Raw genomic sequence first — 17,255 nt, 5'->3', positions numbered from 1 at the left:
AGAGCAGTTCAATATGGTTGAATATGATAAGAGGTGTAACATTTCCTTTTCTTTTTCGCTCCCCCTTGGTTCCCCCCCCCTCCCTTCTTCCCTTTTTTTCTTTTCTCTGTTTTTTCTGATACTTTCATTATTATAAAAAGAATGATCACAGTATGTTATGACTTACATCAAGGTTTATGACCTGGCGTTCGGCCTGGTCTCAGGTACTATGGGTTCCAGTTAAAACCCATACAGTTGACTGATGGTTATAGTCTTGTTCTGGGATCTTCCATCTGGGTGCAATAGGGGTGATCAATGGTTGTGTGAATTTATAAGTGTTGATTAGATGACAATAAATATCCCCCTACCATATTGCCCCTGATGTGTGTAAGATCCTGGGTAATACACATATTCATTTAATACATAACACCCTCTCATGTAATTCGTACATACTTCGTATGTATTAACTGTTATGCTATGTCTTTCTGTATGTTTTTCATGGAAATATCTTTAAAATAAAGATTATATAAAAAAAAAAAAAAAAAAAAAAACCAACCTTGCTATTTCAGGGCTTCACCACAGTAGTTTATTAAAGCTAAAGCGTTTTGCGAAAGGATGTCACTGCACGTATGTTTATGTTTGCAGAGCGATGTTCCTGTGGATCTGCTGGATGTGGATAAGAACTCAGCGGTTGTGAGTTTTAGTGGCTGCGAAAGTGAGGTGAGGATGTTTTCATGTCATTACAGGTACTATATAGATTTTTTTTTTTTTTTATATTTTGATGTCATTTAAAATGGCTTTTGCCATGTATTCTTTACCCCACAGCCAAATGGAAACTTCCTGCTTGCTACTTATCGTTGCCAGGCAAACACCACCAGACTGGAACTGAAGGTGATATGTAGAACACATTTATTCTTGTTGTATTGCCAGCACACAAAGCTTTTTTTAATAACAACTTGGGTGGCATTTCTGCAGATTCGGTCAATTGAAGGGCAGTATGGAACATTACAAGCTTATGTAACACCTAGAATTCAACCCAAAACCTGCCAGGTGCGGCGGTACCTGATTAAACCTTTGTCTCTCCATCAGAGGAGCCATGTATTCGATCAAAACAGGTACTTATTGAAAAGCTATGCAGGAAAATGCATGTTTCATGAAATGACCCTGGGGTCATGGGCAGTAAATATACATGACTTTTACTGCTGCTTAGATTTTCTGTTTAGCATTTCCTGAAAGTGGATACCGTATTTATCGGCATATAACACGCACAGGCGTATAACACGCACATTCATTTTAAGAGGGAAGTTTCAGGAAAAAAACTACAATTTTAAATAAGGAACTTTGAAGCAAAATAAGGGTCAGTGCCCATCTGCAGCCTCACCATTCCTATCAATGCAGCCTGATCAATGCCCATCTGCAGCCTCACAAGTGCCATCAATGCAGCCTCATCAGTCCACATCAATGCAGCCTCACCATTGCCATCAATGCAGCAGCCTCACCATTGCCATCAGTGCAGCTTGATCGATGCCCATCTGCAGCCCAGAGGGGACAGGGAGGGGGGCAGGACGAGCGCCGTCAGATTACATACAGTGAGAATCTCCTATGATAGACAGAACAGTGGTCCAAAGGCGGGCCAAGAGACGGGACTTCTTATTACAGATGCCGCCAAGTAAAGTTACCCATACCAACTTGATAAAAAATAACATTCTTTAGCATGAAATACATGCTACCAAAATTAACGTGTGCTGTAAATTGCCTCCAGCATTGATACTGTTTCTTTTTGCTGAAGCCCAGAGTACCTGAGCAGCAGTAAATCTTTAGCCTGTCAGCAGGTTGGCCAGGTTGGCTGTCAGCATAGTGCCTAAAAGTAGAGAGTAACTGGAAATGTACAGAGTAGGGTGAGACAGTGTATTTACTGGATTTTAAACAACCATAAGCACTTATTTTTAATGTTTTACATAGATGTACCTTCAAAAGGGGCCAGCCTGAAGTGATCTAGCAGGACTTCATTTTCTGACTAAAGTTTCACTTTAATATTACTATTCTGGTAATATTAAAGACAATTGTCAACACATTTAAAAAAATGTGACTTCGAGCCAAATATTAACAATACTAGCCATTGTCAAAAATTGTTGGCTAACTTTTGATGGCTGTAGTGGGTGGTAGCACTATGGGTAATTTCAGGCACTGGATGGTGCCTAGCACACAACCAGTAATAGATTTTTTCATCTCTTTTTTTTTTTTTTTTGAAGGTTTACTTTTAAGCCTCTATTATTCTCCCTGTGCAGGTAGATTTAGCAGAATTATTGTATGGGAGAACCTGGAAGGGACTGTAGCCTCTTGCTACATGTTTCTGTGCTGTACAGCCTCCGTTGCACCATGGGATCAGACCTTTTTTTCCTGGTTTAGACCTTGTTATATGTGACAAGCTGAAGAAAAGGGAGGATTGCAACACCTAGGTTTTATGTTTTTTGTTATTTCCTGTATGTGTCTGATTGTTAAATGAATGATGACCCCATCATTTTTTTTCGTATTATTATTTAGAGAAAGTTGCCTTTTTTAATGCTCGAGTTTGTTTTTTGCCAAGTCTGTGAGTACGTTGTACAGTTGTGCTCATTGATCCTCTTCTTTATGTATCTATCGGTTTACTTATATCTATAACACAGGTAATAGGGTTTTCTATCTGTTGCAGGCCTATGAATACTCTGAGCTTGACTGGCCAGTTTAGTTTTGCTGAGATCCATTCCTGGATGGTGTTCTGCTTGCCTGAGGTCCCAGAGAAGCCTCCAGTTGGAGAAGACATTACTTTCTACTTTCGCAATACTTTTCTCGACACACAGCTGGAATGCTCATACAGGTAAAAACAAGAACAAATTTCAACACAAAGAACTTCATGGAATCCCAATTTCTAGTAACACTATTTCACAGCCAGCAGGTTTTAAAAGTAGGCTCCTGCAAGTGTGTGCACTCTTTTGGCTGGCTGCTGGAGCACCCAGGGGCCCTGAAAACCAGGGTGCTCTGTTGTGCATATCCAAACTTCCGTAAAGAAAACGATCTGGTTTGTCCCATCTCACGTTTTGCACCTCATTGTCGGTTAGTAAATCCAACCTTATTCAGAGAAGACAATAGTAAGGGGAAAAAGATCAGAGATTGAATCTCTCAGTTGAAATTCCCATTATGGAATACCCCAAGTTAAGGGGCTCCAAACCTGGTGCTGTAGAAGGTGCATAAAGAGGGCTGTAGGTTCCTACTGTCAGCTTAATAGGCCCTCTAGCACAAAAAAATTTTACCTAAAGTGGTATTAAAGCTTTGTTTTTGTTTGTTTTTTTTTAATAACAAATATGTTACACTTACCTGCTCTGTGCAGTGGTTTTGCACAGAGCAGCTCTGATCCTCTTCTATGTGGGTCCCCCGCCGTCGGTCCTGGCTCCTCCCCCATGAGCAGAGCCCCCCAGAAAAGCTGCTTGCCCTATGGACAATGCTGCACGCTCGCTCCCGAGCCACTGCTCTATGTCCATAAGACACATAGAGCTCCAACCCCCCCCCTAAAATCTGCTTGTTGGGTCACTAACTGTGATTGACAGCAGTGGGAGGGAGAGTCCCGGGACAGCCAAGGCTATTGTGAACATCGCTGGATCAGAGGGAGCACTGCACAAAGAAGGTTTTTTACCTTCAAGCAGGTAAAATACCTTCAGCCTTTAGAACCACTTTAAGGCCTTTACACTTGCAAAATGGGGCCATTATACCACACTTGAGAATGGGGCTGTTTACGATTAGTTACGGGAGACCTAGTGGGGATTCCCTGCAATAATCGCCAGGGCTGATCATTTGCAGATAATCGCTCCACAAGCAGTTATATGTGAGTGGCCGCAAATAGCTGTGGCAGTAGTCAGTCTCCTATGGCTTTAAAAAAAGCTACCTGCTCACAGCTAATCACAGGGAATCCCTGCAGCAAAGGACCCCATTCACAAGTGTATCTGGGGCCTCAAGGAAAAAATATACATTACTAACAATCCCCTCCTGAAAATGTAGTTGCCTTGCTGTGGGTGGTCATCCATGGCTTCAATCAATGCTTTCTATATCACTAATCAAGAACAAAGAGTTACTTGCTGTATGCTTGTTTCCTCATCATTGATTCAAAGCCACTGGAACAACATAACAGCCAGGTGATAGGTCAACAGTGACAACCAACATACTCTTCTGAGGTTTTTAGATCATTTAGATATGATTGTCTTTGTCTTTTTTTTTTTATAGATATTTATTATGGTTCTGCTCCTGATGAGTGGCTGTAAGGCCGCAAAACGCGTTATGCTAACTACCAATCCAGTAACAATTATGAGCTGTCAAGATTCCCTTATGATTAAATACATGTTAATATTCATTATTTTTTTTTTTATGGATATTTTTCCTACATATTTTATCTTTTTTCATCTTCATAAAGAGATATCCTATTAGGTCAACAGTTTGCATAGGTGTCAACTGCTATGTATGTATGTACAGTATCTTACAAAAGTGAGTACACCCCTCACATTTTTGTAAATATATTATTATATCTTGTCATGTGACAACACTGAAGAAATTACACTTTGCTACAATGTAAAGTAGTGAGAGTACAGCTTGTATAACAGTGTAAATTTGCTGTCCTCTCAAAATAACTCAAATCACAGCCATTAATGTCTAAACCACTGGCAACAAAAGTGAGTACACCCCTAAGGGAAAATGTCCAAATTGGGCCCCATTAGCCATTTTCCCTCCCCTTTGTCATGTGACTCGTTAGTGTTGCAAGGTCTCAGGTTTGAATGGGGATCAGGTGTGTTAAATTTGATGTTATCGCTCTCACTCTCTCATACTGGTCACTGGAAGTTCAACATGGCACCTCATGGCAAAGAACTCTCTGAGGATCTGAAAAAAAGAATTGTTGCTCTACATAAAAATGGCCTAGGCTATAAGAAGATTGCCAAGACCCTGAATCTGAGCTGCAGCGCAGTGACCAAGACCATACAGCGTTTAACAGGTCAGGTTCCACTCAGAACAGGCCTCGCCATGGTCGACCAAAGAAGTTGAGTGCACGTGTAATTTCTTCAGTTTTGTCACATGAAAAGATATAATAAAATATTTACAGATATTTGAGGGCTGTACCCACTTTTGTGAAATACTGTGTATATGTATCAACTATCCCATGTGTTTGTAAACATATGATTTTTTTGCTGGATTGTCAATCATTATGTAATATCAATTTCTATTGGAATGTAAAGAGTATTACTTTATAATAATGTGCAAAAAATTTAGATATGAAGTTATTTGACATTATGAACCAAAAAAAGGTGTCTTTTATATACTGTACATCCAATTCATTTATCTGCTCCCATGTGCTTCATACAAAGTCCCACTTCTCGCCTCCTTTTAAATGACAACCCACATTGTTTTTTCAGTAAAGAGTTTCTTTTAACTGACCCAATTTTCCTTCACCTCAAAATTTTTCGATTTTTCTCTTGTGCATATTATGCTGTTTCCTTGCATGAAATTGCCAAGCTGTTCCATGTGCATTAGAAATATAACTGCATAGTTTTAATCCAAACCCAACATCAGAAGTATATTTTGTAGTGTTTTGCAGAACAGATATGCCCCGTACACACGGTCGGATTTTCCGACGGAAAATGTGTGATAGGACCTTGTTGTCGGAAATTCCGACCGTGTGTAGGCTCCATCACACATTTTCCATCGGATTTTCCGACACACAAAGTTTGAGAGCAGGCTATAAAATTTTCCGACAACAAAATCCGTTGTCGGAAATTCCGATCGTGTGTACACAAATCTGACGGACAAAGTGCCACGCATGCTCAGAATAAATAAAGAGGTGAAAGCTATTGGCCACTGCCCCGTTTATAGTCCCGACGTACGTGTTTTACGTCACCGCGTTCAGAATGATCGGATTTTCCGACAACTTTGTGTGACCGTGTGTATGCAAGACAAGTTTGAGCCAACATCCGTCGGAAAAAATCCTAGGATTTTGTTGTCGGAATGTCCGAACAAAGTCCGACCGTGTGTACGGGGCATTAGGCAATACTGTAATGAAATCTATTTTGTAGCTATAATCATTTGTTGTTCTCATTACAGAAAAGGTGAAGGAATCTTTCACTCAGACAATATTTCCACAATTTCAATTCTGAAAGATGTCTTGTCAAAGGAAGCCACTAAAAGAAAGATAAATCTCAATATATCTTATGGTATGTTTTTTTTATTTTAAAAAAAGACTTTACAGCAGTGGTCTCCAAATTGCAGTCCGGGGGCCAGGTGCAGCCCTTTGCTTGCCTTTACCTGACCCTTGGGGCACTCTTCCTCCCACTGATATAAGACACTATTCCTCCTTCTGATATAAGACCATATTCCTGACACCTGCAAGGGGGCATAATTCCTACCATTGACACCAAAAACGGGGCACTATTCCTCCCCCAAATATCAAAGATGGGGCACTGTTTTATCCCACTGATGCCAAGACAATTTCTACCCCAACTGGCCACAGTCCAGCCCCCCTAAACTCTGATGGATAGTAAACTGGCCCTTTGTTTAGAAAGCTTGGAGACCCCTGCTTTACAGGCTACTTCAGTCACAGACAATAGCACGGCATATATTGGTTCTCAGATTTTGAAGACAGGTGCAGATATTCTAAGTACTGGGCTTATGGTACCAAAAATGAGCATACAAATGTTTATAGAAATGCACCTGTACGCTTGCCTATCCAAAACCCTTCACCCCTCTCCTTAAAAGAAACCCCTATATTAACCCTTAACAATTATCCTAACCTTATAGGGTTAAATGTACCCTTTAAAGTGTATGTGAAGCCCACACTTTGTTTTAGCTTTATATAGAATGTAGAAATGTTAATATTGCTATCTGTTTCCGTACTGGGGATATTCCCCCTCAATATTGGTCCTAGTGACCTTTGTATTCAGTGCAAAAGATGATGGGTAATCCAAAATGTTTGTTTTCTTACAAGAAGAGGAGGTCATGGGAGATCTTCCAATGAGTAACAAAAATGTTACAAATGTTACAAAAATGTGAGGGGTGGACCATTTTGTAAGTGGATCCTGCCATTTCAGTTCTCAATAATCACCTTCCAGTTCCCATTGAGGATGTTCCCTCCTTTAAGAGTTCTGTTCGTAGGTCTTTTGAGACTCTTTTAAAGGCCTTATTTGTTCTTGCAGGTCCAGCCCTGCAGCCAGCAATTGCTGCCATGTCTTTTTGCCAGACTACCACTAACTGGTGAAAACAAATAAACAGAGACCAGGATTCTGTCTTTGAAGACCCTGTTCTCTTAGAACAATTTACAACTGAAGCCTTAGGCCCCTATTGTTTTTTGTTGATGCTCTTGAGAATATAATTCACCAACTCTCAAGAATGTCTCTTATCTCTGTGTATATATGCACAGGATTTTGTGACTTAAAGCTTTGTCTGCTGAACATGCTTGGAATAAACATCGTCTATGCATGCCATTTGATGGTGAATGCCTCTTTGGGCAATTCCTTGACAAATTCATAAGGAAAGTAACTGGGGGAAATGTATCTGATCCTACAAGAAAATCCTAAGTCTCCTACTCCTATGGCTTCTGCCTCTACTTCAACCTCAAAACCCAGGCTTAACCCTTCCATTTGTTGCAAGCCCTGGCCTTTCTTCCCAAAAGCCCTTTTGAATTTGAAGGGGCGCCTCTCTCCTCAGAGTAGAGAGACATCTGTTGGCTTCTGCATCACTCTGGATTCAAGACATCTTGTACCTCAGGCTTCAATCTGTCATTTCAAAGGGATCCAAAATTTAATTTCTATCCCTGTCCTCTACTCACTTTTTACTTTCCAATCTGCCTCCTTTTGGCCTCTTCTAAACAGACCAGACTTACTGGCCCCAAACCCTCTGTTCCATTCTGCTTCTTAGTTGATGGCTTCAACAGCATATTGCAGCCCAAGTCCTAAAGTATAGCGATATCTCTAACTCGATTATTCTCACCTTACTCAGAGCAAGGAAGTCCAACTCCTGCAAGATTTAGCATTGCACATTGAAAGCATTCTTTGCATGGTGTGAGGATAGAAGGATTAACCATAACCACTTGACATCCCGCCCATAGTCAAATGACGTCCGCAGGAGGGATCTCCCATCCTGGGCAGGCGTCATATGACGTCCTGGGCTTCCCAGCCATCTAGGGGGCACGCGCGTGTGCCGCCGCGCCACTCGGGAGCCGGTGCGCGTGCCCGGCAGCCGCGATTACCACAGGGCGCCTGCAACTGCCTGATAACAGAGCAGGACCGTGGATCTGTGTGTGTAACAACACAGATCCACGTCCTGTCAGGGGAGAGGAGACCGATTGTGTGTTCCCAGTACAGAGGAACACTGATCGGTCTCCTTCCCTTGTGAGTTCCCTACCCCCACAGTTAGAATCACTCCCTAGGTAACACATTTAACCCCTTGATCGCCCCCTAGTGTTAACCCCTTCCCTGCCAGTGACATTTATACAGTAATCAGTGCATTTTTATCACTGATTGCTGTATAAATGTGAATGGTCCCAAAATAGTGTCAAAAGTGTCTGATGTGTGCGCTGAAATGTCGCAGTCACGATAAAAATCGCAGATCGCCGCCATTACTAGTAAAAAAAAAATAATAATAAAAATGCCATAAATCTATCTCCTTTTTTGTAGACGCTATAACTTTTGCGCAAACCAATCAATATACGCTTATTACGTGTTTTTTTTTGCCAAAAACATGTAGAAGAATACATATCGGCCTAAACTGAGGAAAAAATTAATTTTTGTTTTTTTAAAATTGGGATATTTATTATAGTAAAAAATATTTGTTTGTTTTTTTTTTCAAACTTGTTGCTCTTCTTTTGTTTATAGTGCAAAAAAAAACGCAGAGGTGATCAAATACCACCAAAAGAAAGCTCTATTTGTGGGGGATAAAAATCTAAAAAATTTAATTTGGGTGCAATGTTGCATGACCGCGCAATTGTCATTTACAATGCGACAGCGCTGAAAGTTGGCCTGGGCAGGAAGGGGGTGAAAATGCCCTGTATTGAAGTGGCTATAGAATACGCTATCACTTGTATTTTTGCCTTTCTTCACTCTGGTCTTGACCAGCTTCTGGCCCTAAGGGACAGGTTTCTCCCGTATCCACCCTCCTTTCAGAAACCTCTTGCCACATAATCCTTTTCTAAAAGGAGTTGCTCATATAGATCCCCTTTGAACCGATTCGAGACGATTAAAAGACCGTGGATGAGGAAAAATTACTCCTGCGCTTGTGAGGGTCTGATTTGGTTTTGAAAAGGGCAGTATTGTAAACTGTAGCACAGCTTGAAGAGATGGTATTGCTTGTCCCGCTGCCCAGAGAGTGACCCCGGGGTGGTCAGGTAAGGCTAAGTGGAGAGTGGTGGATGAAGGGCGCGTGATCAAGCTTACATCAAAACATATAAAATTTATTTCGGAGGAAATAAAGAGCAAATAAAAGCAGTTGAATAATACCAATACTACGTATCATGCAAACAGGTGACAAAATATAAAAAACATGAAAAATTAAAAATGGGTTAGGAATATCATGAGCCCATGTTGAGGCAAGTATTTAGAGTTGGCTAACGCGTTTCGAGGATGACCTCTTCATCAGAGCCTATTTTAGAACCAGGGTGCAGTCTCTATATGCCAGTAGGCCAAAAGTATGTACATCATCTTGATGGCTAGTTGGAAAAAGCGGCCTGAAATGGAAGATTTCCATTTCAGGCCGCTTTTTCCAACTAGCCATCAAGATGATGTACATACTTTTGGCCTACTGGCATATAGAGACTGCACCCTGGTTCTAAAATAGGCTCTGATGAAGAGGTCATCCTCGAAACGCGTTAGCCAACTCTAAATACTTGCCTCAACATGGGCTCATGATATTCCTAACCCATTTTTAATTTTTCATGTTTTTTATATTTTGTCACCTGTTTGCATGATACGTAGTATTGGTATTATTCAACTGCTTTTATTTGCTCTTTATTTCCTCCGAAATAAATTTTATATGTTTTGATGTAAGCTTGATCACGCGCCCTTCATCCACCACTCTCCACGATTAAAAGACCACCTCACCTGTAAGGTTGCCATAGTGTCTGTTAGGCCTGTTTTTCTTGTAAAGAGCTTTTTCTTGTTTTGCAAAAGGACAAGGTGGTTTAGAGAGAAACCTTCAGGGGGAAAGCCCTAAAATACCCATTTTAACTCCAGGTTGTTATACAACAAAAAGCAGGAAAAACACCATGGGGGGTAAATACTTTCACAAGGCACTGTATTTAGCTAAGTCCATTAAACAATAGCAGATTTTTTTAAGCATATCTATAGTCAACATGTAAATTCGTATATTCACTTCTACATTGTATTTCCGTTATTTTTAGCCTACTCCTATTTAAACAACCTTGACATTTTAAATATACATTGTGAAGATCTCCGCACATTTACTTGTCCTGTTGATCGGCACTGCTGTGTAACCCATTTCACAGAGCCTTCCTTCTGATCTACAGAGGTGCTGAGAGGAGGAGTTTCAAAAGGTAGAGTTAGTACAGGAATCCCTTCCCTCACTCCTGGCCAGGGGCAGACTGACAACTGATGGGGCCCCCGAACAATACTAAATCATGGGGCCCCCTGTGTCCCTGCCCGCACTCAAGTCACACCCACAAAAGGGGAAATAACTGGAAACAATCTTTTGTGGCTCTCACTGCAGCAGCTAGAGCAGGAGATGTTAGCTTTCAGCTGCTGCAGTGAGTGCTGCAAAATATTGGTTCCAGTTTCTTCCCCCACCTCCTGCACTGATCACCTGCTCTAGCCACACTCAATCCCCCTGTTTGGGAGAAGGGGGGGTTTGCAAGGGTCCCCTGGGGTGCCTATTGTCGAAAAAAAAAAGGAGAGAAGCTTTGGTGCGCCGTGGCGAACAGTGGGTGTGGCCAGATTGCATAAACAAATGAGAGGGGCTTATGGGGCATAGTTAAAGCCCAGGCTCACCTGTACCTGTAAATGTGCTTTGATTGCTGTGCCACAAGCAAGAGTCCCACAGACGCATATAAACCTCAGCACAATCAGTAAAAAAAAATGACTGTCTATACAAAACAATCTCTACAGAAGAAGGATTGACTCTATATATAACAAAGACCATCTCAACATAACAAGGACTGTCTCTACATAACAAGGACTGTCTCTATTAAACCGGGACTGTCTCTATATAACCGTCTCTATTTAACCGGGACTGTCTCTATATAACAAAACGGGAATTAAAACTATGCTATATACACTTACTGGAGGGATAGAAGACAATAAAATGACAGAGGGGTTTGTTTATAAGGCAGGGACTTAGTGACAGATATACTGTGGCGGGGGACTGCTCTGTGCCAGATCACGTACCTGTATGTGATCTGACACTTCCGGGTCTGGGGCGCGCAGGTGCGCCACCGGCGACCCGCTTCTGCTGTGATTGGACACAGCAGGAGGCAATCTGTGGGTTCGGTGGACCCGATGTCCGCTGGGTCCCGCTGATCTTTCACGAGAGAGGCAGAACGGCGGTCTGCCTATGTAAACAAGGCAGATTGCCATTCTGCTAGTAGGGGAGACAGAGATCTTGTGTTTTTGCTAAGCAGGAACACGGATCTCTGTCTTCCCACAGTTAAAGACCCTCTCCCACAATTACAAAGCACTCCCTAGGAGCACATTTAACCCTTTGATCGCTCCTGATGTTAACCCCTTCCCAGCCAGTGTCATTAGTACAGTGATATTGCATATTTTTAGCACTGATCACTGTATTGGTGTCACTGGTCCCCAAAAAGTGTCACTTACTGTCAGATTTGTCCGCCGCAATGTTGCAGTCCTGCTATAAGTCGCTGATCGCTACCATTACTAGTAAAAAAAAATTCCAGTATATATCCCGTAGTTTGTAGACGCTATAACTTTTGCACAAACCAATCAATATACACTTATTGGGATTTTTTTCCCAAAAATATGTTGCAGAATACATATTGGCCTAAATTGATGAAGAAATTCAAATTTTTTTTTTTTTTTATTGGATGCTTTATTATTATTATTATTATTGTTTGTTTTTTTTTCAAAATTGACGGTCTTTTTTTGTTTAATAGCGAAAAAAAAAAAAAAATGCAGAGGTGATCAAATACCACCAAAAGAGAGCTCTATTTGTGGGAAAAAAGGACATCCATTTTATTTGGGTACAACGTCGCACAACTGCGTAATTGTCAGTTAAAATAACTCGGTGCCATATCGCAAAAAATGGTTTGGTCAGTAAGGGGGGTAAATCTTATGGAGCTGAAGTGGTTAATCAGGGACCTGGACAATGCCTTACATAGTAGTGGGTAAAGAAGAGGGACTGGTCTCCAGGTCAGATACTGTCTCTCTATCTATCAGGGTCCCTGTGTACTGTGACATGCTGTGTATACAATGCTTCTCTTACCATGCAGCCAGTGTTGTCCCATGTTTCAGTGTAGCACACACACAGGCAGTAGATATGTACAAACAGACACTGACCGGTGAACAACCCTCCTTCCTTCCTAAGGACTGGTTCATGGTCCCCTCACTTCCCCTCACATCTGAGTAATCTGGTATGATCTTCCAGCAGGGCCACAGAGCATACCAAGCAGGCAGGTTAGGGAGAGGGGGGAAGTGGAGAATGTAGGAAGCTGCACACACATTGCTGGCTTCACTGGCTCACCCATCCATAACACATCTCTATAGACACAGTGCACTTGTTCTCCGATCCCTCACACTGACAATCCTATGTGTCTGGTATGAAGAGGACAGGGGCTGAGCGTTCCCCCTTCCAGACACTCACTGTGTGGTCGGGACATCGCTGCTGCTAGCTGCTCCAGGGGAATTTAATCCTGTGCTCTGAATAGTCAGGCACCCAGAGTAGCGAGCCCCAGGGAAGTGATTGAGTTAAAGCTCCTGCCCGGTTCTGTGAGATGCCGGAAACAGGGCCTCTTACTGACCCCGGGCCCTCGGGCAGTGCCCGAATGGTCAGTCCGCCCCTGCACCTGGCACACTTCAGCGATGTGCCTGGCTGCAGTCTTCTCTTCTCTCCCTCTTCACACAAGGAATGCCAGGCAGCAGTGGGAGTCAAATTTAGTGAAGAGGGAGCGGGGGGGGGGGGGCAGGGCTGAGCGGCACTGTGTATGTGTCAATAGATGCACACCACCCAGCTCAGGAGAGAACCCGCACGAGTGCCCCCATTGCAAGCAGCTTGCGATTGGGGCACTCGGAGATGAGGAGGAGCCTAGAGTGTCAGCGAAGGACCCCAGAAGAGGAGGCTGCTCTGTGCAAAACCATTGCATAGGGTAGGTGTGTATAACATGTTTGTTATTTAAAAGAAAAAGGGAGACTTTACACTTTAAGTTTTGGATAAGTGGGGAAATGTTGAAAACCTCCGTAGTGTTTTACGGCTGTTTCTATTGGGGAGATTCAGCCTCTCTATTTGTCCTGATCATCGGGACAAGACATATTGAGGAATGCAAAAATGTATGGCTGTCATCAGAACAGGAGAATAAATATTTCAACAACTGTTCTGACAACAAGTTTAGGCTTTAGATATACTTTAACTACCAACTGTCTATAACTGATGGTTTCTTCAGCCAGTTTGTGTTTCCTGATTTTCCTTCTCCTTATCATGACTGTTCTCCTAAGCAGATATAAGTGAAGAATCTGTTGGCCACACCTTGAGAATGATCCATCCGAAGTTGGAGTATCAGCTACTTTTGGCCAAAAAGGTTCATTTGATTGACGCTCTCAAGGTACATTGTCAATATTCCTTGCTTTATCACAATGAACTTTCTTCAGGGGTATTGTGAATTGTACATTCAAATCTTCTGCTGTGCCAGATATACAGTATGTCTATTACTTGGCACACACAGGCAGATACAACATCTAGATTTGGTAGCACATTCTCTTATAATTCAGTTTTGATAACCGAAATGTGTTTTTGAAAGAAGAATATCTGTGCAGTAAAAAGGTTATTTCCTTTCTTGGCAAATGGCTATTTTTTTCAAACAATTTTATGATAAGCCCGCAGAATTTCCAGCATGTTGGGACTTTTCTATGATTGTCAGTGTAATGCTGTATAAACCTGCCTGCAGAAGGTTGGACACCAAGAGGTTTTTATTCCTATATGCAGTATTTCTCTAGCAAATGTTGAACTTCTCACATTATGCTTGGTGGCCTTATGATATTAAAATGATACTAAGCAGACTCTGTTTAATTTGTATTGCCCCTTAACTTTCTGTATATGGATGATGGCACTGTAATTATTTCAATTTAAAAAAAAAAGCTAAGTACCTTTTTCCTAATCAAAATAAAAAAACAGCCTTTGGAATCCAGGGTAAAAAAAAAAAAAAATATATATATATATATATATATATATATATATATAATGTATTTCAATTATATATATATATATATATATATATATATATATATATATATATATATATATATATTTGAAATACATTTTTATTATTTTTTTGGCAATAACATGGTGTGGGTGGTTTTCTGCCAGTCACAGGCTGTGTCATGCCACTCCAGCCTGTGTCTTAGAATAAGAGGGAGATAAAGCCTCCATTAATCTACATGTAATATCCTGCCCCCATTGTGTTTAGCTGGTTAATGGGCATGATGGAGGAGGGAGGGAGTGGGCTGTCATTTACCACTGTGTATACACCCACATGTGTGACTCTGACTCTATAGTCACATGGGCTGCTCAGATGTGATAGGGAGGAAATGCTCAGCATAGAAACTCACTGAGAACTGAGCATGTGCAGAGTTGCCAACACTGCTCTGCAAAATCACCAACTGCACTGGGGACATGGACAGAAGGGGAGATGGAGAACAGCAGGATCAACCAGTTTTTTTTTTGCAGAATACAGAAAACGAATCTCATAATGACTGAGTGAGTATGGACAGCATGTAATACACCATTTATTGATCGTTTTTATTGACGTGGGTTTAAGACACTTTAATTCGCTTTAACTCTGCAGTTGGGTCCTTACTACTATTTTTACATCTTACCTAACCTTATGCATTATTTATCTTTAAAAGCCATACATTGCAGCTAATTTGCAAAAAGTAGCGCTAAGAAGATCAGAACAGCAGGTACGCCGGGTAAAACCAGCCTGATTTTTCTACAGACGGTTACTGCCAGCGGCTGTAACCGCTAGCAAAGACTAATGTATTCTGGCTGGAAATTCTCCCATACCCCGTGTCCCCCCCCCCCCCTGCTGGCAGAATACAAAAGATCCACAGGAGGCATACCCCCATCAACACAGACTGTGCTGATGGGGAAATCAAGCAATTTTCTGTCTTTCCACTCGTGGTGAAAGGAAAGAAAATCATATCATCTATGACCTGCTTTGGATTTTTTTTTTTTTAAGAGATGAAACCTGAACTGACCAAATTCTTTACTCGCTTTTTGTGAATCAGCCTATTTGTTGTTTTTAAACAGGTCTGAATGCTCCCCTATTTCCCTTTCCACCATGACTTGTTTGTTTCAAGCATCCCAGTTATGGAGGCTGATACTCAAAATGTGGCATTGTGTAAAATAATAATTATTGGAAGCTCAGTGCTTGATGTACTGTGGCTTTAGCTGAATTCCTCCTGTATGATCACATTGCATGTCTATATGTGATTGGTAAGCAAGCCATGGAAGCAGTACATTCATATCTTTTTAAGGCCGGGTTCACACTGCGTGACTTTCTTGCGACTTTGAAGTCGACATCCCAGCGCGACTTCGGTATGACTTGCATACGACTTCTTTAGCAGAAGTCAATGCAAGTTGCGCCAAAGTTGGACCAAAAGTAGTGCAGGAACCTTTTTCTAAGTCGGAGTGACTCAAGTCACTCCTATTTGAACGGTTCCATTGGGGTGTGACTTGTGATGCAACATGTGCTCAGAAAGTCGGAGGGCATGTCGCACCAGTGTGAACGTGCCTTAGTCAAGTATCACAAAGAAGTTGTTTTCGTCTTTCTGGATTGAAAAGTAATGTGCGTTTTAAAGAGCTGTAGCATTAATGAAGGCGTGTTGTATGTGTGATTTTCCTGATTTGTTTATTTTTTAATTTTTTTTGCTAAAGGAGCTGCAAGTTCATGAAGGGAACACTGACTTTCTGATCCCAGAGTATCGATCTATTCTGGATGAAGCCGACAAGCTCCAGGAGGAATATAAGAAGCAGCCAGCACATCTTGAAAGACTCTATGGTGAGGTCTCCAGGTCCTGTGTATAAAATATTGATAAGAAGGACCTTTCTGAGTTAGTGTATCCCTGGTCATACATTATGTAAGCTAGGTAAACCAGTAAAATGCAGTGTGCCAGGACAATATTTATTGAAAATATTATCTTAGACTACTGTAAATAGGCCATAAATAACCTATTATTTTCTATAAAACATTTGTCCATTGCATCAGGTTGCTTCCCAGCTCCTACTGAATCACCAGCTAAGACAAAGACTAATAAAGAGAAACTAGAAACACATGCAGTAAACTTATATTAATGGGATGATCAACATCTGTACAATATTTGCCATGCATCACAATAAAGCTGCTACTATGATTTCTTGCATGATCAGGAACTCAGATGAGGTGATGCGGTATTAGCACTGCTCCCTAATGTACCATTATGTGCATGGTTGTGAGCTTAGTCTAATAGCCTTGAGGGCATATAAGGTTTTAATTAAGGTATTGATGGTGTACCCTTGGATATTGTTTCTATTGTGGTATCCAGGACTTTTTCCCTTTTTAAGGGTTGATTCCACTGGGTGCTGTGTCATGAATTGACCCCTCCCCCCTTTTAGGGGCGGGTGTTTGTATTTTTGGCCTGATAATAGCTCTGAGGAAGAGGGCATAGCCCTTGAAATGTGTAGGCTGCTCCCTGGTGGATGGACATGCTTCTGGTGGCTTGTTGGGAAATACTATATGCAATTGTGTTATTTTGTGAGTAGATTGGCATGTATTTTAATATATTGTGACACATCTGGGTTTCTTAGCTCAATGGTAGTGCCAAAACAGTGATTTTACTTCACGCTAGATATAGTTTTCAGAGCTTCCACTCCTCCATGACAACATCACAGAGCTGGTGGATGTTAGAGACCTTGCACTCCTCCACCTTCTGTTTGAGGATGCCCCACAGATGCGCAATAGGGTTTAGGTCTGGAGACATGCTTGGCCAGTTCATCACCTTTACCCTCAGCTTCTTTAGCAAGGCAGTGGTCATCTTGGAGGTGTGTTTGGGGTC

General features: G+C 41.6%; 1 protein-coding gene across 2 annotated transcripts in view; it reads left to right on the top strand.

Annotated features, from left to right (window-relative positions):
* The window catches only part of BBS7 (Bardet-Biedl syndrome 7), a 99,108-nt gene that overhangs the window by 62,293 nt on the left and 19,560 nt on the right, over positions 1-17,255 (top strand). Inside the window, exons 14-20 of one of the 2 annotated variants that reach the window (XM_073603478.1) lie at positions 625-699; positions 805-870; positions 955-1,094; positions 2,672-2,836; positions 6,097-6,206; positions 13,665-13,768; positions 16,099-16,222. In XM_073603478.1, coding sequence (XP_073459579.1) covers positions 625-699; positions 805-870; positions 955-1,094; positions 2,672-2,836; positions 6,097-6,206; positions 13,665-13,768; positions 16,099-16,222 — 784 coding nt within the window. Of the gene's footprint in view, positions 1-624; positions 700-804; positions 871-954; positions 1,095-2,671; positions 2,837-6,096; positions 6,207-13,661; positions 13,769-16,098; positions 16,223-17,255 lie in introns of both variants that reach the window. The other variant, XM_073603469.1, reaches the window with a different exon arrangement.

Source organism: Aquarana catesbeiana, linkage group LG01 (assembly GCF_042186555.1).
Source record: "Aquarana catesbeiana isolate 2022-GZ linkage group LG01, ASM4218655v1, whole genome shotgun sequence".
NCBI classification, from domain to species: Eukaryota; Metazoa; Chordata; class Amphibia; order Anura; family Ranidae; genus Aquarana; species Aquarana catesbeiana.
Note: the sequence above shows the minus strand (reverse complement) of the source record. Positions and strands in the feature narration are given on the sequence as shown.